Raw genomic sequence first — 27,020 nt, forward strand, 5'->3', positions numbered from 1 at the left:
GCCTGGCGCGCGGCTCTCGGCCGTGGATTAGCACATCTGAGGACGTGGGAGACCGGCGGCCCCGCCCCCGGCCGCGGCGGCGGCGGCGGCCCAGCGCGGCACTCGGGTCTGCGAGCGGAGCGGGCGGAGGGCGCGACCGGCGGGCCAGGACAGCTGGCCGCGCGCTGTCTCCCGCGCTCTCGTGTACGCGCCAGGGCGTGAGCACTACCGCGGGCCCCTCGGGCGGGACCCGGGCTCGGGGCGGTGGGAGTCGGGGGCCCACCGCCGGGGCGCCGGGGCCATGGCGCTGCGCGCTCGGGCGCTGTACGACTTCAGGTCGGAGAACCCGGGCGAGATCTCGCTGCGGGAGCACGAGGTGCTGAGCCTGTGCAGCGAGCAGGACATCGAGGGCTGGCTGGAGGGCGTCAACAGCCGCGGCGATCGCGGCCTCTTCCCGGCCTCGTACGTGCAGGTGATCCGTGGCCCCGAGCCCGGCCCGGCGGGCGACGGCGGTGCGGGAGCCCCGGCCCGCTACGCCAACGTGCCGCCCGGCGGCTTCGAGCCCCTGCCTGCCGCGCCGCCCGCCTCCTTCAAGCCTCCGCCCGACGCCTTCCAGCCGCTGCTGCAGTCGCAGCAGACGCCGCCGCCGAGCACCTTCCAGCCGCCCGGCGCGGGCTTCCCTTACGGCGGGGGCGCTCTGCAGCCGTCGCCCCAGCAGCTCTACGGTGGGGGCGGAGGCTATCAGGCCAGCCAGGGTAGCGACGATGACTGGGACGACGAGTGGGACGACACTTCCACGGTGGCCGACGAGCCGGGCGCGCTGGGCAGCGGCGCGTACCCGGACTTCGACGGCTCGTCGTCGGGGGCCGGCGGCGCGGCAGGTCGTTACCGCCTGTCCACGCGCTCGGATCTGTCTCTGGGCTCTCGCCGCAGCACAGCGCCGACGCACCACTCGCAGCACCACCCGTCGGGGGCCAAGAGCTCGGCCACTGTGAGCCGCAACCTCAACCGCTTCTCCACCTTCGTCAAGTCTGGCGGGGAGGCTTTCGTGCTGGGCGAGGCGTCGGGCTTCGTCAAGGACGGGGACAAACTGTGCGTGGTTCTGGGACCCTATGGTCCCGAGTGGCAGGAGAACCCCTACCCCTTCCAGTGCACCATTGACGACCCCACGAAGCAGACCAAGTTCAAGGGCATGAAGAGCTACATCTCCTACAAGCTGGTGCCCACGCACACGCAGGTACCGGTACACCGGCGCTACAAGCACTTCGACTGGCTCTACGCGCGCTTGGCCGAGAAGTTCCCGGTCATCTCCGTTCCCCACCTGCCCGAGAAGCAGGCCACCGGCCGCTTCGAGGAGGACTTCATCTCCAAGCGCCGGAAGGGGCTCATCTGGTGGATGAACCACATGGCCAGCCACCCGGTGCTGGCGCAGTGCGACGTCTTCCAGCACTTCCTAACGTGTCCCAGCAGCACTGACGAGAAGGCCTGGAAACAAGGCAAGAGGAAGGCAGAGAAGGACGAGATGGTGGGGGCCAACTTCTTCCTGACTCTCAGCACGCCCCCCGCCGCCGCCCTCGACCTGCAAGAAGTGGAGAGCAAGATCGACGGCTTCAAGAGCTTCACCAAGAAGATGGACGATAGCGCGCTGCAGCTCAACCACACGGCCAATGAGTTTGCGCGCAAGCAGGTGACCGGCTTCAAGAAGGAGTATCAGAAGGTGGGCCAGTCCTTCCGTGGCCTCAGCCAGGCCTTCGAACTGGACCAGCAGGCCTTCTCGGCCGGCCTGAACCAGGCCATCGCCTTCACCGGGGATGCCTACGACGCCATCGGCGAGCTGTTCGCCGACCAGCCCAGGCAGGACCTGGACCCGGTCATGGACCTGTTAGCGCTGTATCAGGGGCACCTGGCCAACTTCCCGGACATCATCCATGTTCAGAAAGGTAAAGCTTGGACTTTAGAGCAAATGATAATGTATTTTTCAGGCTGAAAGGGATGACTTTGACAGAAGTCCCACTGTCAGTTGTAGGTCTGGAATCAGGGGTTGATTGTCCCACTGGTAGCGTCCTCCTTGAAGTACTCTTTAGGGAAGTTCTGAGGTTACTCTTTATGACATCGCAATCATTTTAGAGTTTGAATAGTTGGATAATGGGCTTCTTTTTGTATCTGTAATCTTGTGACTAGGGTAGAATTAAAAGGAGGGACCAAACTGTGTTAGGCATCAATTTGAATACCGCAGTGTCACTTAGCAGTGGGTTTCAGGAAGCATGAAAATATTGGGGAGGAAGGGGTATTTGCAATTAAAGATAAGCCCTGCTTTCACCTCTCAGTGCCTGCTTTGGTATAGGAATTAGGATCATTTCTCCAGGGTGCTAGCTTGGGCAATTTAAGGACTTCCTGCTTGCAACTTTTGTAAAAAATGATGTAAAAGATTTATTTGAATTTTAGGAAGTTTTAAGAAAGTGAATTTCTTTTAAGTTTAATCATTTTCAATATAAAATCTATTAACAGACCAAAATTGAGACTATTGGTTAGGAAAAGGAAGTCAGGAAACTAGTAGAATGCATAGAATCTGAGTAGTGTATCTGAGAGCAGTGTTTCTGGTACTCCAGTGAGTTTGCTGTCCAATAGTCAGAGTTTCTTTTTAATTTCTAGTGTCCTTAAAAAAAAAAAAAAAATTTAGCTTTTGATAAAGGAGCTCTGGTGGCCCAACGAGGGTTAAGCGCCCAGCTGCTAACTGGGAGGTTGGCAGTTTGAACCCACGCAGCCGTTCCTCCCCTCAGGAGAAAGACCTGGTGCTCTGCTCTTGTAAAAATTATAGTCTAGAAAACTCTATGGGGCAGTTCTGCTCTGTCCTATAGTGTTATTATGATTCAGAATCGACGGAATGGCATCTAGCAACAACTTCTGTTAAAGCACTGAAATATGCAAATTATTTATAAAATAAGTTACAGCAGCAATCCTTGTCCTAGCTTTGCTAATTTGCATTCTAATGTAATGCCTTGAGTGAGAGGATGGGAGGGTATTGGGGCTAGGTAGGCCATCTTGCCAGCATAGGAGGAGGGTGGGAAAAGGGAGTCATTTAATCTAACTTCCTACGCTGGTAGAAAGCTCCTTGGGTCATCAGTCTGCCCTTCCCTGATGAGATGCTCACTGCCTGTCCAGGTGTAACCGGTCCATTTATGAACAACTCTGATCTTTGACATATTCTCCCATGCACAGAACTAAAATTTGCCTTTCTTGATTCTATTGCTGTCCCCAGGAACTACACAAAATAAGTCTATTCCTCACCCACATGTCAGCCTTTCAGACATTTGGAAACAGCAGTCTCTTTTCCTTCCCCTTCCAAGTGTGTGACTAATCTTCTGACTCTTACCACGGGGGTGGGGAGGGGCTCCTTCAGACGCCCTGAGTGTGTTGTTGATCCTACTAGAGTGCAGTACCCTGAAACATCCGCAGCACAAACTTTAGTAGAGAAAGTAGCTTCCTTGGCAATTTAAAATTTGTAAATGCAGCCTAAGATTGAATTACCTTATTGTGTTGGCATATGTTAAGCCTGCTTCTACATTCCTTCTGTGTTTTTTGCATGAATTGCCTTGAATCCTTGACTTCTTTGCTGGTGCTAGTTGAACTGACTTTTTGAGGCTTTATTTCAGGATCTTACATTTACATTCAGTCGTGTTACATGGACTTTAAATGTACCTGGAACTACACTGGCTGCCTTTTTCATATTTCTGTGAGTTTATGCAAATTATTGGTAAATAGTTAAAAGTGGGTGGAGCCAAGCAAAGAACCCTGCATCCAGACACTGGTGACTGTCTACTTTAGGATGGAATCAGTTCGTTGATTGGTTTTCCCCTCATTCAGGCCATGCACCCAAAAATAATGATGGCAGCCTTTGTCAGGTGCCCTTCTGTTGAAGTTATTTATTTGGAAGGGTATGGAGTCTGTTTTAAGGTCTACTTTGAATTTACTGCTGTAGCCTACTTAGTATATTAAACCATTTAGTTTATTTAAAAAAAAAAAGACAAAACTCTAGAACTGAAATTATTACCTATTGCTCGGGATTTGAAAAACCTCTTTTATTAAAACCAGTAAGTAGCATTTTATGTTGTTTAAACAGATTCAAGGGCATTAAACATAATCTTTGGGAACTTGGGAAACACTACCAGTTGCTACTCAATATAGTTTGTTTCTGCTGTAGCCTTGGTGTCTAACATACAGGGAGCCAATGTCCCTAGATGACGTGTCTTTAGAATGGACTGCTGTTTAAAGCTATAGTGTGCAGCAGATAAGGCATTAGCGTTTGCTGACACCCAGTATTTATTGTGGATGCCAGTGTGGGTGACTTTTAGGAATACAGATGAGACGAGTGTCATAAATTAGGTTGAGGCTTTTTGAGCATGTTCAGGACTGAGGTTGTAAAAAGCAGTTCAACTTTGTTCCTCTCTTAACTACGCAGTTGCTATTGGAAGGAATCTTTTAGTCTGAGCACTTGGGGATTTTATTTACAGGTTGTTTTTTTCCTCTAAGGTCTCAGCATAATCACATCAAAGGTCTTACTGTGGCTTTTGAGAAGGAGAACAAAATGAACAACCTTTAAGCAATTTAAACAACCGTTAGTTATAGGTATTTAGTCTATAAAGTTTATACTGCAACTTAGAGGGAAATGTGAAACTAAAAAAAAAAGCAAAATCAGAATACTTATTTTACCTGTTCTCATTGTTTAAGGTAAAGCAAAAGCAGTTCCACTACTTCTACATTTCACACGTTCAATTTTTTTTTTATTATAATGGAGCCCTGGTGGCACAGTGGTTAAGAGCTCGGCTGTTAACCAAAAGGTCAGCAGTTCAAATCCACCAGTCACTTTTTCGAAATCCTGTGGGCCAGTTTTACTGTGCCGTTTGGTTTATAGGCTATGAGTCTCAATCAACTCGTGCAGTGGGTCTAATATAAAGTCCACATTGAAATGAGATAGAATGTGATTAGAAAGTGGCTTTGAATTACTAAGGCAGATAAGAAGGAGAGTTAATTTTTTTTTCCCCCTTAATTCCTGGGGGAAAGGAAAGGAACATTAGGCTCCTGAGCTTTTTTCCTTTCCAGAAGACTGCTGTGGTCAGTCAGCTCGTATTCTAGACCAGTGCTGTCTGATACTGTAGCCGTGAGCCATGGGTGGCTATTAAATTTAAGTTAATTAAAATTAAATAAAGTTAAAAATTTAGTTCCTCAGTCACAGTAGCCATATTTCAAGTGCTGGAGAGGGAGTGGCTACTGTATTAGACAATGAGATAGAGAACATTTCCATCATCGAAGGAAGTTCTATTGGACAGCCCTGTGCTAGCCAATTTGCTGTAGTTTAATTGCCATCCTTGTCTTAAGTTTTTCCAGCAAATTGATTATCTTTTAAAGTACTTTCCAGATAGTTTTTGTTTGGTTATCACATGGCATCCCCATCTTCCCTCATAGACTTAAGTCGTAAATACAAAAGGTCCTGCTAGATCGTTTTTTACAGAACTTCCCAGACATTTGACCAGTGAGTTTCCTGGTATGAGCACGCCCATCTTCTGGTGCAGCCTGCCTTCGTGTCCCATTCAGAAAACACAACTGGTCTCCAAAGGGGCATCTGAGGCCAATAAGGAACCAGTTACAGAATAGGGAGAGGGGAAGGAATCGCAAATACCCTTAAATGTGGTAGACTGGCATTTTTCTGACTATACTTAGTACTGGAAACCATTGCTTAAATTTAATAATGGTTTTAGTGTGAATACTTTCTGTAAAAGTGAAGAGAGCCATATAGTTCCTTCAACAAAAAGAGAATTCCAGTTTTTTCATCAGTTACTGGAGTTTTAGATGAACAGACCTATTTAGGTTAATGGAGCCCTGGTGGCACAGTGGTTGCTGACCAAAAAGCCAGCAGTTCGAATCCACCAGCAGCTCTTTGGAAACCCTATGGACAGTTCTACTCTGTCCTGTAGGGTCACTTTGAGTGGGAATCGACTTGACGGCAATGAGTTTGGTTTGGTTTTAGTATTTAGGTTAATAGAGTAGGGTGAAAGAAGAAGGCAGTTTGCTATGGTCTGTATAGGGCTTCAAACCAGTTTGTTCTTATTCAAATCCCTGCTGAGATTTTGCATTTCTAACAAGTTCCCAGGCTATGCTCTTGCTGCTGGTTGGGGACCAGTTCTGAGGACCACTAGTAGAGCAGTGGTTCTCAAAATTTATTATATGTAAGAATCACCTGGGAATCTTGTTAAAATGTAGATTATGATTCTGGGGTGGAAATGCAAATTCTCTGCCGGAGTTTGAACTAGAACAGATCAGTTTTAAGCCCTGAGTCTACTACATTAGATGGGAATTCAGAATCTGTTTGAATTTTATTCATGTTTTGTTTGACTGAACAGGACTGCTTTAAAGTCTTTGTTCGTAGACAGTTTATTGATCCCAGTCTAGGCAGTTCACGCCCGTCTGTCACTGACCAGCTTTATAATCCTGTGGTCTCAATTTCCTTTTCTTCAAATGGCAGCATTTTATCCTCTGCCTTTTTATGCTCCTTGCCTTTATAATGCTGATGTTGAGCTTGGGGTTGCGTATAGAATATAGTTCATTATCAGCTTTTTGACATATGCAGTTTTATTTTCAAGATCATGACTAATCTCTAATACAATACTTAATACAGCTAGATCTGGAGGGCAGCAAATTGTGGCTTAAAAACTTTAGGCTTATCTCTTGGGGAATATTATAAAAGGGAAAGACTAGAAGTTAGATTATGAGAAATGTTGGTTTCATATTTATGAATATGGACTAGATAGCTAGAGGGAATCACTTAAATATGAAATTTCTTTATTCCAGAAAAAGGTTGTAAAATCATGTAAAAATGGTTTGTTGGTAAAATCTAGGCTGAGCTGAGTGAAGCAGGGAGGCAGGACTAGACAAACAGTCCTGTTTTCTGTACTCTTAAATATGCAGAGACTACTCCATTGCTCTCTGTAAATGTTCCAGATGGAGCCTTCTTTTCAACAAAAAATAGCCCCAGGACCTCAGGAATGGTACACCAGTAGTGGGCATAGCAGTCTTACTGGGTAGAATTTCACCATTGTGCTTCCTTTTACCACTTGCAGGGTTGGTCTTCTGTCCCTCAGACATTAATTAAAGATAGCTAGAGTCCTTTTTTTTTTTTTTTTTAGAGCCCCAGCAGGGCGCACAAGGGGAGGCAAGGCTACAATGAGACCTTTCCTGTCTGCTACCCATTCTCCTGGGGCTAAAAATAGCCTTGCAAGGGTGGTGGCAGAAATACAGAGAAAAGATCTACCAAGTTAGGTGGTTGGCAAACTCATCCTTATTTCGAAGCCTCTGGGCTGGAAATTGAAACTCTTCATCCTTTTTGTTTTGGCCCCATCTTAATTGAACCCATATCTCCTCTCCTTTACCCCCCACTATTCTAAGGAGACTTCGGATCTAGCTTCAACCTTTGGCCCAATCTGTATTTTCTTAGTGAAAATACAGTAACCTTTGAGGCTTTTGAAATAGATGACTCATTTCCTTGGTAAAACATATGACCGGGTCAAGAACAGTCTTAGGTCATAAAGCCAAGTGGTGTCCTGCTTACACTACCCTGTCAGTAGTTTCTCAGACTTCTTTTTTGAGCCATGGAGCCCTCCTCAGAATCTCTCTGGAAAGCCCAGTATGTTACAGTGATCATAGCACAACTGAGAGGAGGCCAGAGGACCCCACTGCCCACCCTCGCCCCTCTTCTCCTGGTAACTCTGGGAGCACTGTGAGCTCTACTGGACTTTCTTCTTGAATCAGAAATGTCATCCACAAAGGTTGCTTTGTAATCATCTTAGGATTTCCAAACATTACGGTGGAACCTCAACAACTGAGACGTTCTATGAGGGAAAACAAAAAAAAACCTGTTGCCATCGAGTTGATTTCGACTCAGAGCGACCCAGTAAGACAGAGTAGAACTGCCCATAGGGGAAGAAGGTATAAATTCACTTACAGACATGACATTTCCTTAAACTATGTTCCTTTTCTTCGGACTGAATAAAATTCTATTGTTACATTGTTTTAAATAAAATCGTAATTTCAAGTGAGATTTAATTTGCCATCTAAGCTCCATGATATTAAGTAAATGATTATCACAAATAAAATGACACCATACAGCAGAGCTCTGTTTGATGAGGTTGTACCCTGAAGACCTGTACTGCTTACCACCCCAAATGTATAGAGTATAGCCTAGATTCTAGTTACTCCGTTGGTGTCTGCAGGATCCTTCTTGACCTGTCTGACCAGTAAACAGGTAAACCGTCTGTGGCAACACCAGGCACCAGGTCCACAGAGCCGTGTGCCAGGATGCTGGGGCCCCAGAGGAGAGGGCCAAGACCACCCTGCAGAAGGCTACCCCAGGCTATGCAGAGGAGATGGGGTTGACCCAAGTCTGAGGGAGCTGAGGTAGTAGTACCAATGAAGGGCAGGGATGTACCAAGCAAAGAATTACAAGTGCAGGTCCCATCCCTGTAACCCTGCAGACCTGCATGGAATCTGGTTGTCCAGTGCATGAATGTGAGGAGGGGGCCTCAGGCACGTTATTTAACCTCTCTGAGCCCTATTTTCTCATTGGCAAAGGGAGGGGAATACTTCCATACAAGGTCATCATGAGGATTAAATTTTCTGGTCCATAGTAGCTACTCACTGTTTAATTTTTGAAAAGGAGAAAGGTGCTTTTAAAGTGAAAGAGACTTTCCTTTAATCTTATTGCAACTTGGTCGCCCCACCAGGTAGTCTGTCACCACCAGTATTGCAGGCAAAAGTATCAAAACTCAAGGAGACACCAGTACAGCAATGAAACATTAAATTCTAATGAGATTGTCGCACATTGAGCACCAGAAATAATAGTAACAGAGACATAGAGATAGGCATTATTTGCAGTCACCGGTTGTTCAAATTAAATGATTTATGTAAATTGTCTCCTGCCAGCATCCCCCTCCCCCAAATTACTTGTGTCCTTGGTAAATCACTGTAACCTCTCTGAGCTTTAGTTCCCTGGCCTGTAAGAATGAGGCTAATTTCCTAGGTACCCTTTTGCTGATTTTTTGTTTGTTTGTTTAAATAGTATCACCCTTCATTGAATATAAATGCTCTTAAGTATACTGAAAACATTTAGACATTCTTTCAGCCTGTTTTCAATAGTGCTCTGTCTGCTTATTTAATTTTGTAATTTGGAAGCATGAAAACCCTTTATCACTTGATGTGAAAGAAAATTTATGCAGATTTAAATTAGATCAGCAAGCACACATGAAGGGTTTACCTCACCAGGTGATGTGAATGTGAAAGTGATTAATACCTGGCCACCTGCCTACTCCTGATGGTTCCCAGGTGGTCTAAAGCTGAGGTGCAGTGGGGCAGCTGGACCAACTTCTCTCTGGCCCAGATGAGGGCTGTAATTTAGAAGGCCACCGAAGAGAGAAATTGTGACGGTAGCTTTTCGTCCTATACAACATACTTCACTTTGAGTTCCAAATATTGATTCCTTTCCAAAAGTAGAAACGATCTGATATTGATCTTGTATTCATAGCTTGAATAAACTTTAGTCTGAGTGAGTTTTAGTCCACATGTCATTTCTCCCTTGTCCTTAGAACATTTTATCTCTCACTGTGATTTGATGTTCCTCTTCTGATAAAGAAATTTCATGTATTGTTTAGCAGGTGGAGCCCTGATGGCACAGAGCTCAGCTGCTAACCAGAAGGTCAGCAGTTTGAATCCACCAGCTGCTGCTTTGGAAACCTTAATGCGGCAGTTCTGCTCTGTCCTATAGGGTTGCTATGAGTCAGAATTGACTCGGTAGCAATGGGTTTGGTTTTTTTATACCTGTAAATATGATCCTGTTTGGAAATAGAGCCAGGGAGGGGACCTAAAATGAATGGATTAATTCCTAGGACCCTCTAAAAAAAAAGGAACTTGATTTTATTCAACAAATAACTGAAGTGGCAGCCCTATACCAGCACTGCTGTAGATGCTAGGGCTGCATGAGTGGTCAAAATAAAGATAACCGCCCTTGGGAGTTTACATTCCAGCAGGGTGGAGGTGAAAAAATAAAAACAAACACAGCAAGTCAATTATATGTGTGTTGGAGTATGGTATGTGGGAGGGAAAACGAAAAGATGGGGCAGGGTAAGAAGGCGTATTAAGAAGGATGGTTAAAGTAGGCCTCGTTGAGAAAGTGAGATTTAAGCAGAGATGGGAAGAAGGTGAGTGAGTTAGCCATGTAGATATCTGGGGGAGGGCTTTTTGGGCAGGGGGTACAGCTGGAGCAAAGTGTGGGCATGTGCCAGGAGTGTTGAGGAGAACTGCAGGGAGGCCAGGTGGTGGGAGTTAAGAGGAGCCTAGTAGGAAATGAGATCATGCAAGGTCATATTTGCAGAACTTTGTCAGTCATTGTCAGGACTTGGAGTAAAGGCCAAGCGAGATGGAACCCATTGCAGGGTTTTGAGCCAAAGAATGATCTCCAACTTCATGTTTTAATTTGATGTTTCTTCTGTTTGCTGTGTTGAGAGTAGACTGTGAGAGTAAGGGGTAGGAGCAGTAATCCAGGAGACTGCCCCAATAATCTAAGCAAGAGGTAATGGTGCCTTGGGCCAGCATGGGGCAGCAGAGGTGGTGAGAAGAAGTCTGACTCTGAATATAATTTAAAGGTAAAGTCACAGTCTTATTTTGAGGGATTGGATATGGCATGTGAGAGAAACAGGTCATCAAGTGTGATTCCACGATTTTTGGCCTGACCAACAGTAAGAGAGGCATTTTTATCAATTGAGATGGGGAATCAGGACTTTAGTTTAATCTTTTTTTAGTGACTGGGCTCCTACATTCTGTTCCGCTTCTCTCCCACCCTACCCCATGCACACAGTCAAGCCTCAGATTTAGTGCTTCCTTGTATGCAGTATTTCTGAGTCCCATCCCTTCCAAGTAATTGTAGCTGATTTAAAGCTAAATGGTGTCCTGAGGATACTTAGTATATATCCTGCATACTCCATTGTTACATATGTGCATGTTGTTGTTAGCTGCCATCCAGTCGCCCTCAAGTCACAGCGACCCCAGGTGTTACAGAGTAGAACTGCTCCCTAGGATTTTCTTGGCTATAATCTTTACAGAAGCACATTGCCAGGCCTTTCTTTTGCAGAGCCGCTGAGTGAGTTCGAACCACTAACCTTGTGGTTAGCAGCAGACTGCAAACACCTTGTGCCACCCAGACTCCTTCATACATGCATAAAAAACCAAAAAAATCAAACCTGTTGCTGTCGAGTAGATTCCGAGTCATAGTGACTCTGTAAGAGAGAGTAGAACTGCCCCCATAAGGTTTCCAGGGAACACTTGGTGGATTCTACCGACCTTTTGGTTAATAGCCATAGCATATTAAGTGTTTGATGAACGTATGTTGAATTAATTAATGAGGTAGGCACTCGATAAGTACCTCTGGTTGATTTAGAAATAGTTGTCTTCTGTGATTTATAGGTTTTTCTGCTACTTATACGATGATTGATAATAGAGTTTAAAAATATAAAGATAAGACCTGGGTATACTTTATGGATGAAGTCATTAATGAGCATGAGTGATTTTAGTCTTAGACTTCTGTCCCCATGAAATGCCTTTCCAGAATTCGTTAGGCAGAGGAGAAGAGGTTTGAAAATGCTTTATTTTATATGCCTTAGGGTCGCTTTGAGTCAGAATCAACGTGGCAGCACTGGGTTTTCGGGGTTTACCTCGTGATTTCACTTCATGTTGCTGTTTGGTGTTTAAACTTGTGTGCATTGACTTCTTTCCTCTTCAGTAAGCTTATGGTACTTTTACTGGAGCCCCTTTTGCTTCATTCATATCATAAGATCCTTGTTGATTGACTTGATACACAAAGTGCTGAGTCTAGGTGTTGAGTAGTAGGGTTAAGTTCCAGAAGCGAGGTGATATGTGCACAGAGAATTGAAATGAAAGGCAGCTGGTACTTAGTGCTGAGAGTGAAGAGAGGGCTTGGGAGGCCAGAGAAGGGAAAGGGGTAATTCTCAATTTGGGTTAGTGGCATGGGTGAGTAGCGTTTGGTTTTCTCCTTTGAACAATGGTCATATTTTGTCTTTTGGAGGAATATAGATGAGAAGTGCATCCCAGATCTTGTAAATGCATTGATAAGCATATAAGAGTTGATTTTTCAGGTGTAGGGTATACTAGGAAAATATTTCATGTGAGTGTAGCAAACAGTTATTAAATGCCTGCTGAGTACCCAGTGCTCTCGAAGACTGCTCAGGTCATCGAGGGAGACTGACAAGTAAATAGATGTCCCCATACAGTGTGACACATACAATCATAGAAATGGGCCGCAGTGTGAAATAGAACAGAGGAGGGAGCAATGAACCATGGAAGTGGATAGGAGGGTTTAGAGGTGGCTTCTCCAGGTCTCGGTCTAAGGAGAGTTCTGATAAGCAAACTGGAAGTTGGACAAGCAGGCAGGGTGAGGAAGGGCACGCTGAGCAGAGGACACATGTGCAAAAATCAGGCGTGGACTCCTGGCTGCCTCTCAGAATCCAGTGAAGCAGTTACAGCTGTGTACTGGGCCTCATCCTGGACCTGTGGAATCAGAATGTCAGGAGCGAGGGTCCTAGACGTTGGTGCCCTCAAAAAACACTCAGGTGATTTTGACATCTGCTGGGGGTGTTGGAGGGAGCATCGTAGAAGATCAATCAGGGAATTGACTTGGTCAGGCATGCCCTTAAATGGACAGATGCTGGTGGCAGGTGTCCAGGGTGGTTTGGACTGTATAATATGGGAGTTCTTACACTAATTCAGGCTGAACTGAGGGGGGTGAGAGAGTAATAAGTAGTCATAGTAATTGCTGCCATTTATGGAGTACTTTCTATGTGACTAGCAGTATTCTGGGCATATGATATATCTTAACTCCATTCAGGAGTGATTATGATACAAACGTGGTTGTGAGCATGGACTCCAGAACCAGACGGATCTGGGTTTGAGTTCCTGCCACTTTCAGTGTGTATCTTCGGGCAACGGACTTAACTTTTCTCACTCTCCATTTCTGTATGTATGAAATGGAGTAACCATCTCGTATGGTATTAGTGCCTAAGATTCTGCACATTTAGTATTTAGCTATTAATTCCCCAGGGGAGTATTATCCTCATTCTATGCCTGTGAAAACAGAGGCTCGGGAAGTTAATCGATTTCCAGGATCACACAGCTAATAAGGAAAGACAGGAATTGAATTCATTTTTTTTGTCTTGACCTGAGACTGGTGTTCTTTATCCTACAATAAGTATCATGCTTGCTCTAAAATTGGTTTTATCTTATAGACAGTCAGTAGCCACTAAAGGCTCTAAACTGAAGAACGCCATCTTAATCATAATAAAAATAGCTAACTATTTCGAGGGCTTACTACGTGCCAGGCACTTTGCTTTGTGTTTTATGTTCGTTGTATCAGTTTAAACCTCATAGGAGCTTTTGAGGTAAATACTTTTTATTATGCCTGTTTTACAGAAATTTGGACTGCATGTTCTTGGAGGCATATATCCCTGTGGTGCAGCCCTGGCTCCCCCGTCAGGGCTGGAGGAAGTCTGTCTTTGGGCTGTGCACAGAGCTGAGGAAGTGTTAGACTAGTCCCAGGGGGAGGGTGGCTGTGGAAGGGGGTGGGGAACTCCAGATACCAGCTAGGCAGAATGGCAGCACTTGCTGAGGGGATGTCTGTCTTGAGGAACCAAGTATTACCTTTTGAGGTCTTGGATTTGGGTGATAGAAAGTGATGATGTCAGTAACAGAAATGGGCAGGTTAAGAAGAGCAGGATTAGAGGGGAAGATAAGGAATGGGGCTGAAGGGAGTCTTAGAATCCTACTTTATGGGCTTTTTTACTGTATTTGTATGGACATTATGGGTAATAGGTAGTTTTTCATGTTTTATGACTTGCATTTCATGTATATTTAAAAACTCTGTTTTAGGTGGTTTGTTCTGTCTTTAGTTGGTTATTAATGATCTAGTTCAAGGAAGTCCAGATGTGGCCACAGTAAAGATGCAGAGCCTCCGGATGCCTGGTACCTGCCAGCATGAAGAGGAGCAGGAAGACCACGGGGTGAGGGGGTAGTCTTAAGTTTACAACAGGCGATTTAGGAATTACCCCAAAACTTGTTAGCTGCCACCGAGTTGGCCCCCAGCTCGTGGTGACCCCACGCACAACCAAACTGCTGCCTGGTCCTGCGTCATTCCCATTTTTCAGTTACGAATCAGACTGTTGTGATCCATGGGGTTTTCATTGGCCGATTGTGGGAAACAGATTGCCTGGCCTTTCTTCCTAGTTCATTAGCCTGGAAGCTCCACTGAAAGCTATTCAGCGTCATAGCAACATGCAGGCGTCCAGTGATAGATGGGCGGTGGCTGTGCATGAGGGGCACTGGCCAGAATCAAACCCAGGTCTCTCTTGCATGGTAGGTGAGAATTCTACCCCTGACCCACCAGTACTCCTACCCCAAAGCCTAGTAGTGATCACAGAGTGATGTGAAGTGCCAGTCCTAGTGGCCACAGTGGGGACACCTTTTTTAGAGATGATTGGTTACTGGTATAAAATCCTTTGGTGTGCACTAGGGGAAATGATTAATGCTGTGTTGCTCACCTCCCATCATACCTTAAGTAGCAGATTGTGACAATGGAGTTTACAGTTTCAATCCTGAAGTTAAAAACTAGATACTATTTATGGAAAAATACTTGAAAGCAAGACGTTTATACACATAAGTACAATTCTTTGAAAATATTCTTCTAATTACAGTATTAGCTGCTGTATTCTTAGAAGCATTCACACAATCCCACGGCTTTGGATGTGTTTCTTCTGTCTCCCTGGTTTCACTTATAAAGAGAATTGTGTCTTTTTAGTAGCTTGTATCAGATTCGCCTTATTTTGTATCTCCATTTATCTTCCTAGGAAACCCTGGTGGCGTAGCGGTTAGGAGCTACGGTTGCTAACCAAAAGGCCCGCTGTTCAAATCCACCAGGCACTCCTTGGAAACTCTGAGGCAGTTCTACTCTGTCCTATTGGGTCTCTATGAGTCAAAATCAACTTGACGGCAGTGGGTTTAGATTTTATCTTCCTAGAAAAAAAGAAATGAGTTATAAACTTGAAGGAAGAGTGATGTTTCCAAAGTTCACTCTTCTTTTTGGCATAAAAATGTTTGTTGTGTAACAAAGGGTTAATTAAACCCAGAGTGCTGGCAGCTTGTAAACATATCCAGTGCTGCTTTATTTGCTCGGACCAATATCCATGCACATGTATCAGGTAACAAAAGAATTAAGTTGGAATTATGTACCTCAGACCTCAGGCATCAGTTGTGTTCTCTGAATTTAAACCATTATATGGATTTCACTTTGCAAAATCAGTTGTGTTTAAAAGTTTTATTGCATGTTTTTAGTTACCAAGGATATTCTTCCTACTTTTATTAAGACTCTATGGGTATAACATTTTTAAGAAAAGAAACAATACATATTTTTCCTAGTCTGAAATTTGAATGTCTTCATCTGTGTATTTATTTGGCCCCAGGCAAATCAACATTTCTCATTATTGTGTTTAAAAACTGTTTTGAAATTAAAAAAAAAAAAAAACACTGTGTTTACAGAATTCTCTTGACTCTATCACCCTTAGTAATTTTATCACTAATATTTAATATTCAATATAAGCTGTAACACAAAGGCCATTTTATGTACACACACACATATTTGTGTGTGTATATTTTGCCAGCAGTGAACAGCTCATTTTACCAAATAAGCCACAAGAGATATAATTTTCCTCTTTTTATTTTTAGAACAAGGTGCACTGTAAGAATGCCTTACATAGTGGGTAAAAGTAATCACTTGCTTAAAGATGTTTACACTCAAGTGAATGTTTTCATTCATACTGTCATTCTGCCCATAGATATTTCGTGATTGCTGAGTGAAGCTGTAGGAGCTACTTAATTAGGCAGTAACAAGGCTTTTTACATAGAACAAACTGCTTCTTGTTACATCTTCAGGACTAAACCAACCTCACAGGCCTGAATTCTTTAAATGATTGATTTTTTTTCATCATCAAGCAACCAGGGCTTTTTTTTTTTTTTTTTTTGTAGTTTATACTCCTTGTCCTGACCTTCTTCCCTCCTTTTGTAACTGGCTTGAAAGTTCACTTTGTTGACTATTGTATTTAAGAAATTGAAAGTGAATTTTATGTTAATCTTATCTTTGAATTTTGATAGTTTTTGGTGCTTTCACCAATCTCAGTTCAGTATTAATATCTCCACTGTCCAGACTTGATTAATGTGGTCCAGACATGGAGCTCTCTTAATGTAACTTGATCCAAGAATAGAATTTGGAGGGCCGGTTTTAGAGGCCTTTTGTGGGTTGCTTGTCCCTGAGGCAGTGTAGGCTTCCAAGGGGGCTTGTTGTGTTGGCATTGTACGCGCTGTGGGCTGAAGCTGGTCCATGGGGGCTTTGAGACACTGACAAGGAGTAAGCCAGTCCTTACTCAGGCCAGGCTCAAGGGAACCAATCGCCTGGGTTGGGGAGTTGGGTAGACTTGGTGTCACATCAGCTGTGCACTATTGGTAAAGATATTTAGCATCCCCAAGCTTCAGTTTCCTTCTCTGAAAACGGGATGATAATGGCTTTCCTCTCTGGGTTATAAAGAGGAAAAAATGAGACGTGGAATGTGCAGAGCATGTCCTCACAGAGCAGGTGCTCACGCGGGATGATTTTCCTGGATGCGGGGCCATCCTCCTTCTTCCTGCTTAGGTGGATGTTGGCCTTTGTTTTTTGAGAAGTTTCACTCAAAGCAATATGAAAAAGTAGAAATTGGAGTAAAGAAGGGAAAGGGTAATCAATAAGTAGGGGGATACCTAAAAGAGGAAGGAAAAGGGAGAGGGAAGAGGTTAATGGAGAGTAGCACTGAAGGAGAGGTGTAGATGCCAGTGATGGGAGGATAAGAAGGAAATAGGCCACACTGGCCACATTAGCATTTTCTTTCAACATTTTACTTTTACTGGGGAATGAAGAAAAACAGGCTGGGCCCAACCTTGAGCAGCTGTTCCTGTTGCCCTTTGGCCTGTCTCCTGCTCTGTCCCTCACACCAAGGCTTCAGTTTTCTGGGGAAAGGGCCTAGGAAGACAGAAAATGTTTTTGGGGTATTCACGATTTCAAAATTAACTAAGGTGTTTTTCTTTTCTTTTTTTTAAGGGAGAAAATGTAGCCTTTGGATCCCTGTTGCTTAGTGACTGGGCCTTTTAGGAGGTACAAAAAAACACTGAAAGTTAGAGATTTGGTTGAGGAAAGGATGGCAAAGTTCAGGTACAGAAGCAGGACTGGGTTGAGTTGGGAGCCCTTTGTGCAGTCAGCAAGTCTCCTGTGGGGGCCTGAGAAGGGGAAGGGGGGGCATAAAGACATCTTTGGGGGAGGCAGGGCATCATCTTACATTGAGTTTAGGGCTCACCTTGGTTAAAATCCCTAAGACAATAAAGCTAATGAGATCCCCCCCCCCCATTTTACTGGGTGAGAAATTGCCAGGGAAATTATTTCTCTCTGCAAATCAGAAGCAGAAGAAACTGATGTTGTGCAGTTGATTGTAATGCACCTGCGTTTGCTGGTGTGCTTGGTTCAACTTGCAGTGGCTTCTTAGCATGTGCTAATTGACTAGATGACGCCAAAGCTTCACTGCTCTCATTTTAGGATGAAGAAAGACACTGCAATGCTTCTTAAGCAGTTTTTACTGATGAGAATAATTTACTGACATGCTGTGTAAGGTGATGCTTTTGAAAATGGTGCTAACTTCCTGGATCATAATTAATTTATAAAAGGAACTGATTTGGGTGTGAGCCCTTTACGGTAATAATGTTAATGAAGGTGGTCAGATGATTAAATTCTTTTGTTTTAATCATTTTGTATTTGTTACAAATACAAGGAATGCGTTTATAACAGAGTACATGCGTATTATAAACAAGGACATAGTTATTTCATGCTTGGCTCCCTCCAGCCTCAGCATGTTTTAAAACTATGCAAGATAGTTTATGTGGTAAGATATGCAGAACAAAGCTGGGAGAGATGTGGGGCTGAATTTAGGACGTCAGTTCTGTGGAGATGGGTTTGGTGGTGTTAGAGGGGGCAACATGCCTTTCTCTGAGCCTGGGCAATTGTAATAAAAAAACTGATCCATTAGGATTTTTGCTTATAGAGTCAACTAAGAGTGCCATAGGAGTCCAAGAGATTTCATTAATAACAGGTCCTAAAACCCAAAAAAAAAAAAACTGTTACCATGGAGTTGGCTCTGACTCATAGGGACCCTACGGGCAAGGTCAAAATATTCATTTAGTTTCCCTTTTAACTCACAAAATTTGGACAAGAAAGGGCCTAGTCAGTGGAATGCAGCAGGGTAATTATCTCCATCTCAAACCTTGATACACCCGCTCAGTCTTTACCCAGCTAGAGAGTAAACCATCTCCAGAATGCAGAGACCTTCGTGACAGGCCGGTGGGAATGGCCTCTCTGGGCCCAAGGTTTTATGTCAGTAAAATTGAGAGAATTGTACTAAAACCTCTTAAGGCTCTTTCAGCTCTTTTTGGGAGCCAGCTCTGCCCTTCTGACTTCAGAACAGCACTGCCTGGCCTTCCAGCAGCAGGTGGCTTATCAGGACTGGAGTGTTAAGGAAGTCCTCAGAATTCTTGCTCCTTCTTTTGTAATAAGGTCTTAGGGTTAGTAGTCCTGAGTGAACTTTCTATCCTGTGGAGAAATTCTCATAATTTGCCAGAATGATTTAATAATTAAATTGAGTGCTCAACTGAAAATTTATTCTCAACGTGTTTTTGTTTTTATGAGGGAGGAATCTCTTTACTCCTTTCTGCCTCCTTCCAGAGAAAGCCCCTGAGGAAGAAACAATTGAAATGTGTGAGATGCTCAGTTAGGTATCCTGGAGGACAGCCTGAGTTATTTTTGCCTGTTTGGGCTCACAGTAATGGGGTATGGCTAAAATACATTGCCTCACTTTCAACAGTATTTTTTCCTGTACTTCAAATACATTCTAAGAATTTTCAGTTGTGTAAGCTAGGGAGGCTGCACTTTACCTTCTAGTACATTGTATTTTCTTCAGAACTGGAAGTGTTAGTACTTTATTGGTGGTGGTGGTTGTTATTTTTTTTTCACTAATAACATACTCAATCCCTTCTTACTTAACCTCGAAATTTAGTATTTGCCTACATTTTCTTTTCATAATAAAACCTTAATGTGCCTATATGTTGCTCTAGATGTAAATAATTAATGTCTATTAGCCAAAGAAGCAGTTTCATAGTGATATACTTACATCCCCATTCAATAATGTTTTTCTTCTGACCACTCATATTTATTATTTATCTTAACTTGTTGCCCTTCCTACAAGTGCTATGGGATCTGTTATTTATTCCAAAAGTGACCCTTCCACCTTACGCTGTATTTATGCTTTCTGTTTTGTTATTCTTTCATTTCCCATTTCTGTTTGGAAAGCAGTATGGCAATATTATGTTTATGAGGAGAGGGGACTGGCAGTGGGCAGACTCCTCCTAAATTAACCACTTAAAAAAAGTAGAGCTTTTGAAAACCTTTGCCTGTTTTTGTATCTGTTCCGTGATAAAAATGTGTGGTCCTTTTTTTGTTTGGAGTCTGGGCAGTGTTTATAGCTTTTATTTACACTCCTCTTGGGTTTGGTAAAAATGCACTACTGCCCAGAGATGCTATAATGTCTTGTTACAGCTCTGCAGCTGGTTATATTGTATCTCTGCAAGGTGCTTCTTAAGCAGCTACATATTAATTTTTAAAGATATCCTAGAAGTAGTAAGTCCATAAATGATTTAACTCTGCCCTAAGTTTTCTTTCCCCAACCTGCCACTCCTTAGATGCTAAACTTGGTTGAAAACTTTCTCTCCGCTTTTCTTGTGATTGTTTAAATTTTAAATATGTGGAGTTTAAAAATGTATATAGACAATTCCCAGCTTGAGAATTGTCAAATAAGCTGTGAGAAAACAGCCATTTGTAACAAAACTCAACTTCTAGTTCTAATAGCGATACTATTTGAATTACCTCTAGCTTATGCTTGTAATATTGTTTCTTTTGCAAAAGTTTGCTCCCAGTTTCATCTTGGAGAAGGCAGAATTTAGAAGGACAGCGGGTAGAGAGAAGGTTGAGGGGGAACTCCCGTGAACCCAAAAAGAGTTCTGTCTGTCACTTCCCAAGTGTTCAAACTCCCTTGCTGTTTGTTCGTAAGTATAGCTTGAGCTAATAAAAGATGTCACATTTTTTTCTGTTTACTTCTGGTCAGTAAACCAGTAAATTAACTTCGATGATTAGTGAATGGTTTCACTTTATTTTTCTTAGAGAAAGAAAACACATTTAGCACCCTTACTGTTTGTTGTTTTGCTGTATATAGGAAAAACTAACTCGAGTATTGTGAGATGACTTTTTAAAAATAAAATAGTTTAATTGTTAAAGGAAATACGTATTTTTTGAACTTTGTCAACTCTTTTACAGAAGATAATATAGTTTTTATTTGACCTAGAATGTCAAAGGCCCTTGGGGTGATCATCCTGAACTTCGATAGCTAGTTGCTGTACTTTTCTTACAGAGAGGATTGGACTGGTGTCTCTCCAACTCAGCATAGATTCGGGAACTCTTGGGACTTTTTTTTTAGTATATTGCTTTTGGCTTTTTGTTTTGTTTTTGTTTTTGTTAACCATCTTTCTTCTGCAGGTGGACCTGGGAGAAAAATCAATTTAACTGCCTATCAGTTAAAGGAGGTTTTTTGTTTCTCTACGTAAGTGGGTATTATTTTGTAGAGAAGAAATACTCACTACTCTGTGAGAATTTGTATGTTTACAATATGCTGTGTAACACCCTCATATACTGTTTTATATTGCCCCTGAAGTGCTTCAGTATGTACATCTTGATACCTTAGAAAATAACTTGAGCCTCTTAAACAGGAGCCACTGTCTTTTATTTATTTATTTATTTATAAGTCTTATGTCTCTTCCTCATCTCCTTGCAGTCCTGCCACATCATGCTAACTGATTTGTATTGCATTAAATTAAACTGAAATTCCATATGGGATTGGCTTTTTGATGTTTCCTCTCATCAGTGATTGAGTTGTTCTATCCTTCCTAGTTTGCAAAATAAAGGTTTTTTTTTTTTTTTTTTTTGTGGTGGCGGGGGATGGGATATCCAGCTATGGCAAAACGAAGAGAGGCAAAGCCCATTTATTCTTAAAGGGATTGCATATTAATGTTTTTGGTGGTAGTTCTCAATTTATATCATCTTCTGATAGGGTCTCTATGAGATGGAATTGATAGCAACAAGTTTGGTTTTTTGGTTTGGTCTGATAGGATCTAAGTAGACCAAAACAAACAAAAAGAGGCCCCCCCCCCGCCCCCGACACGCATAAGGTAGTGTTTGGGCTTAGTTTTCAGCATAACAGAATGCTGCTTCTTTTTCCAATATGTTTTTGTGAGTTTGTGGCACACACAAAGATAAGAAAATTTAAAGATATGTTTCAACAAAATAAGAAAATCAGACATCTTTTGAACACTGAAGGGCTTTACGGGCATAATTAGTGAATTGAATGAGGTTAGTAAGATTCCAGAGGGAAGGAACCTAACTAGTTTCCTTTATATGCTCACAAGGCCTTCTGAATTACATGTTAAAATAAAAGCCAGGGACATTATCAGGATGGTGAGAAAGGAAAAGGAGGGGTTGCGGGGGCACAGCACAGGTGTCAGCAGGGGGAGATCCATGTTCCCAGGGACCCTCAACCACCCAGGCCATCTGTCCCCTAGAATCCTGCTCTCACCTAGGCCTGCCTGACTTTCTTGCAATTTCTTTTCTAAATATTTGTAGTGTTTGCTTTGAAGTCAGTCATGGATTCAGATACCAAAGTGGCTTCTAACTAAGTTAGGTGGGTGACTTTGAGCCTCAAAGAGGTGGAGCGGCTTCCTCAGTGTTTCCTTGTTGTAAAAATAGGAGTAATGCCTACCTTGTCAAGTTGTAGTGAGTGTAGAGGACATGGAAAGTGCCTAGCACATATGATTACTATTTTTGGTAGCTACCATTTACTGTTGGCACATTCTTGTTCCCTGCCCGCCACCCCCACCGCACTCCGAGCAGGGTGCTTGTGCGTGGCGGACCCTCTGAATATTTTCCTCCGTGATACGGGTCAGGTGCTGTCTTGTGGAATGCCATATTCATCCCCCCATGCAGATTACTTTTGGTCCCGTTGCGCTTCGTGTCATACTGGTGTGCCCATCCTGAGGGTACGTTGTGAGGTTGCTTCCTCTGAGGGTGAGGACTTGAATGTTTAAATGCTTGAATCTCCCTGTTCTAGCAATGTGCTCCATGCATGTTAAGCCCCTCAGTAAATGTTTGCTAAATGAATTAAAATTCTTACCCCACAGGCCAAACTTCACGGAGCTTTAAAAATAAGATCTGTGTTATTTATTAATAAATTCATCCTCGGTCAGGGGGAATTAGCCTTAAATTCTCCTTTGCTCCTGTAGTATGTACACTTAAAAAACTCAAAGGTATTAAATGCCAAAAGGTCCTAATGCCTCAGAAGGATTTAACACTTGTTGCCTTGCCCATGTGTGCCTACGTGATAAGTTGTGAAAACTTCATTCTCGTCCATTTTTAAAGTGGTTGTCATGTAATCACGTGTACAATTTTGTATAATAGAATGTAGCTTCTAGAAATTAATGTGGTGATCTGGTTTGGAATTTGACAGTCTGCAACTTAGCTGACATTCAAACCGCTCTAATGACTAGAGCAAGGGATGCTTCCAGAACGTCACAAATACAGACAACGGCTGTTACACAAGTACATGGAGTCCAGGTAGTCTAGGTCCTCAAGTGCTTGTCCTCCGTGTTTGTTCCTTGGGCTATGGCTTCCTTGGGAGCCTTGGGTCGAAATCAGATGAAAAACTTGTCAAGGCACCTGAAACATTTCATGGTTTCCCGTTTTCTGTTTAAGTGTTGAAACACGCATTTCCTGATTTCATGTTCTCAGTCATCCTCTTGAAATTATTTTTCCTTAGCTCTACCTTGTATATGCTTTCCTGGTCTTTTCAACTTCAATTTCTAGACATAAGCTATGAAACCTATATACATGTAACAAAGATAAATTTGTTACAAAACCTTTTTTTCTTTCCCTTTTTGGGGAAGCAGTCTTTCTGGTTTTAACATAAACTTCGTTGTTGTTTGCTGTCGAGTCAGCCCTGACTCACGGCAACCCCATTTACAGCAGGATCAGACAATTGTGATCCATAGGCTTTTTGGAAGCAGTTCTCCGGGCCTTTCTTCCTAGTTCATCTTAGTCTGGAAGCTCCACAGAATCCTGTTCAGCATCATAGCAACATCCTGACAGACGGGTGGTGGCTGTACAGAGCCACATTGGCCCTGGGATTGGCCCTGGGTTTCCCATAGGGAAGGGGAGAATTCTGCCACTGAACCAAAACGACAAGCAGGCAAATTTTAGCGTTGTACTGGTTCCGTCAGCCATGGTAAACATGTTAAAAGTGCTGCACTTTCAGAATGATGACTCAGTAGGAGTGGGGCCGAAGCTGACGCTTGAAGCCGTGTTAGCAGGAGTGTGCTCTCTCTATTGAGCAGACCACCCGTCTCTGCCATGGGTTAAATGGAAAGGGCTGTGGGTCAGCATTCAGTGCACTTGTTGTGCAGGGCATATTCTCCCTGAGCCAGGGGCTCCGCTGCTTTTCACTTAAAGATCTAATTTAGAATTAAAAAAATAAAAATGAATGTGTGGGTGTGTACGCACATACACAGAGGTATGAAATTTGTGGTAGTAGAGATTTTTAATTTCTCAGGTCTTTGAGCTGTGCAAAAAGCACACTGTTTAACCTTTAAAGGTTTTATTTAATACTAGGTTTATTCTATATTATTTTACAAGATATTTAAAGATATGTGGAAATAGGGCATCTTTCTATGTATATTTATTTCACTGTTCACTAAAACTCAGCATTTCCGAAACAGAGTTCTCAGATCTCCCACCTCCTCTCAAACAGACTACCTTTTCTTTCCTCAGTATTGCCATGTTGCCACACTGCAAAGCCAGGTGTCCTTGACTTCTCTCTCTGTTCTACCTTGTCTTTCATGATGGTTTAGTAGTATGAGTGCTGGATGGAATCAGGAAATCTGAATTCCTGCACTGGCTGTGCTCAAGTGATTTGAGCTTTAATCTATCACTCATTGCCAAGCATCCATGAATATCCTGTTTCCCACCCCTAAACATTCTCAGCCTTTTATGTCTTTTTATGACTGTGCTCCTAGAGAAACACCTGTCCTCATGTGGCACGTGCCAGGATGACTGATACCCTTCCCCTACCCCTGCACACGCCTCCTGTGGTATTTCTTGACAAGAGGCTATGGCACCTCTGGCTTCATTCCCAAATCACGGTGTATACAGTTAGGTCAGACTTAAAACTTAGCCGGCCTCACAGCCCCTAGAGAAGGTTCGTTGTTGTTAGCTGCCATCAGGTTGGCCCCAGCTCTTGGTGACCCCATGCACAGTGGAACAAAACACTGCCTGATCCTGCACCATCCCCATGATTTGTTGCAGATGGGACTGTTGTACAGATAGGGTTTTCACTGACTGATTTTCAGAAGTCGATTGCCCAGCCTTTCTACTCAGTCTTTCTTAATCTGGAAGGCCCACTGAAACCTGTTCAGCATCCTAGCAACACACAAGCCTCCAGTGACAGACAGGTGATGGCTGTGCATGAGGTGCATTGGCCAGGACTTGAACCCAGGTCTCCCAAATGCAAGGCGGGAATTCTACCACTGAACCACCACTGGCCCCAGAGGAAAGAAAAATTCTTTTTTCTCAAGGCCCTTATACTCCAGGTGTGGGTCTCTAATGGAGTCTGGAGTCAGAATCAGGAACACATGCATTATGCACCCTGTCGCCGTTGAGTGGGCGTCCTGTTGGCACAGTGGTTAAGCGTTGAGCTGCTAACCAAAAAGTCAGCAGTTCAGACCCACCAGCCGCTCCTTGGGAACCCTGTGGGCAATTCTGCTCTGTCCTGTAGGGTCACTGTAGGTCAGGATCGACTCGACAGCAACGGGAAAGGGTCATCGTTGAACACTGTCTATGGGGAACACTTGAGTCAGGCATTCACTGCAGATAAACAAGGCACGGGCTTGGCCGGTACCAACGAAGGTGGCCTCCAGTTGTAGACCAGCAACATTGCCAAGCACCCTCCAGGACTGTGGCGTGATTTCCAGAGCACCACCTGAGTTGGTGTTTTTGGAAGTCTTATATAATAATCCTTTACTGAGACCTTCTGAAGAAGTGAGTTTGCATCCTCTTTGGGGTATTGTTTTTATATGTAATTCTTATATACTTATATATAATAATGGCAAACATTTTCTCGTAAGGATGTGAGAACATCAGAGTTTCTTCGTTTGTCTTTTTTAGAGATAGTCCCTTGTAGTTTACTATCTGTTATGTATAGTAACTCTATTTGAATGAGAAGGGAAATACTAGTAAATGATAGTTTTTGATAAGATAAAGTTGCAGCAATGAAGGTGTTTTCAGAAACTACCAGAGTCCTCCTTTTTAATGAGCAATTAAAGCATCACCTTAAGTTCTGAAGGACTTTAAATTAGTTTAGGCAGATATTTATAATGTCCAAGATTGTGCTTAATATGCAGCTTTGTCATTGGGATATATGTATATATATATTTTTTAATTTTTTTTTTTTTTTAAATACAGGGGCTCTTACCAAAGTAAAGGAGAGTAGGCGACACGTGGAGGAAGGAAAGATGGAGGTCCAGAAGGCAGACGGCATTCAGGATCGCTGTAACACTATTTCTTTTGCCACTTTGGCTGAAATTCACCACTTCCATCAAATTCGAGTAAGAGACTTTAAATCACAGATGCAGCATTTCTTACAACAACAAATAATATTTTTCCAAAAAGTGACCCAGAAGTTGGAAGAAGCTCTTCACAAATATGATAGTGTTTAATGACTAAATATTGGATGGTGGACTTTTTTCAGTTCAAGGATAATCTCTACAGCAGAACAAAAACTGCTATCAAAGAGCTATTGCCAACCATCAGTGGTGGTACAAGGATGGTTTTGTGTTCAACTGAAACCCAGCTGAATATATAATTCTGTAGGAAAGAAACAGTTAATAGGTTATGTAATAGAAACAGTACCACACATTGTAACTAAATTATACTATGTATGCCTACACTACCATTGTAACTTTTGGAACAATGATTATACTATTTGCCTTATTGCTTTTTGAAGTATGGGTATTTTAGTGCATACTTTGTAGACCTCAAAACCCATGAAGGGTCTCAAAGAAGCTGGCGGGATAAAAGCCAGCTGTGGATGCCTTTTTACTCTCATAAATTGGGATTACCTAAATTCAACCTATTCTCTGTTTACAAACTCCAACTAGAGCAGCTATGCGACTTTGTGCCTTTAGACTCTTGGTTTTTCATTTCTTCCTCCCTCCCTCCCTTTTTTTTTTGTTTTTTTTGTTTTAAGTAAACCACAGCTTGTATGATTGAAACAGTGAAAGGCCAGTGCATAGAATGACAAACTGACGGTAACCTTGCATTGGCCAGGGTGGGGAGGTGGAGTGGGGCAGGGGGTGGGGAGGACCAGATGTCATCAATTTGCACAGTGAGTGTTATCTCCTGATAAAATGCTGGCGAGAGCAGAGGAGGGACTCGATGCTCATCTTGTGTATGAAGTCTGTCTACTAGGGAAGAAAATGGTGCCACTATATTCCCTTAGATGCTACGGTAGCATAAACCTCTTCACTCAAGTGTCCTGCAAACTTGGCGTGAAGATTTAAGCGAACATGTCTTATGAAATGGAGAAGAGGAGTCTGATCAATCAGGGGATACAAGTACAGAATCAGTGACAACAACATTGGGGCTTTAGTTCTTAGGGGTTTTTTGTTGTTGTTATTTTCTTTTTTTTTTAGCTTGAAGATCTTCTTTTCCTATTCAG

The 27,020-nt window shown here is 43.1% G+C and overlaps 1 protein-coding gene across 1 annotated transcript; it reads left to right on the top strand.

The window, feature by feature from the left end:
- The first annotated feature begins 65 nt into the window (after positions 1-65).
- On the top strand, positions 66-26,657 carry SNX18 (sorting nexin 18). The gene is made up of 2 exons (XM_049863725.1): positions 66-1,919; positions 25,766-26,657. Exons 1-2 carry the CDS (start codon positions 281-283, stop codon positions 26,017-26,019), a joined length of 1,893 nt encoding a protein of 630 aa, XP_049719682.1. The 5' UTR covers positions 66-280; the 3' UTR covers positions 26,020-26,657.
- Positions 26,658-27,020: the final 363 nt, after the last annotated feature.

Source organism: Elephas maximus, chromosome 2 (assembly GCF_024166365.1).
Source record: "Elephas maximus indicus isolate mEleMax1 chromosome 2, mEleMax1 primary haplotype, whole genome shotgun sequence".
Classification (NCBI taxonomy): domain Eukaryota; kingdom Metazoa; phylum Chordata; class Mammalia; order Proboscidea; family Elephantidae; genus Elephas; species Elephas maximus.

Coding starts and splice junctions, on each gene's coding strand:
- SNX18 (XM_049863725.1), top strand. CDS start 281: ATGGCGCTGCGCGCTCGGGCGCTGTACGACTTCAGGTCGGAGAACCCG. Junction 1,920..25,765: donor CATCATCCATGTTCAGAAAG/GTAAAGCTTGGA, acceptor TTTTAAATACAG/GGGCTCTTACCAAAGTAAAG.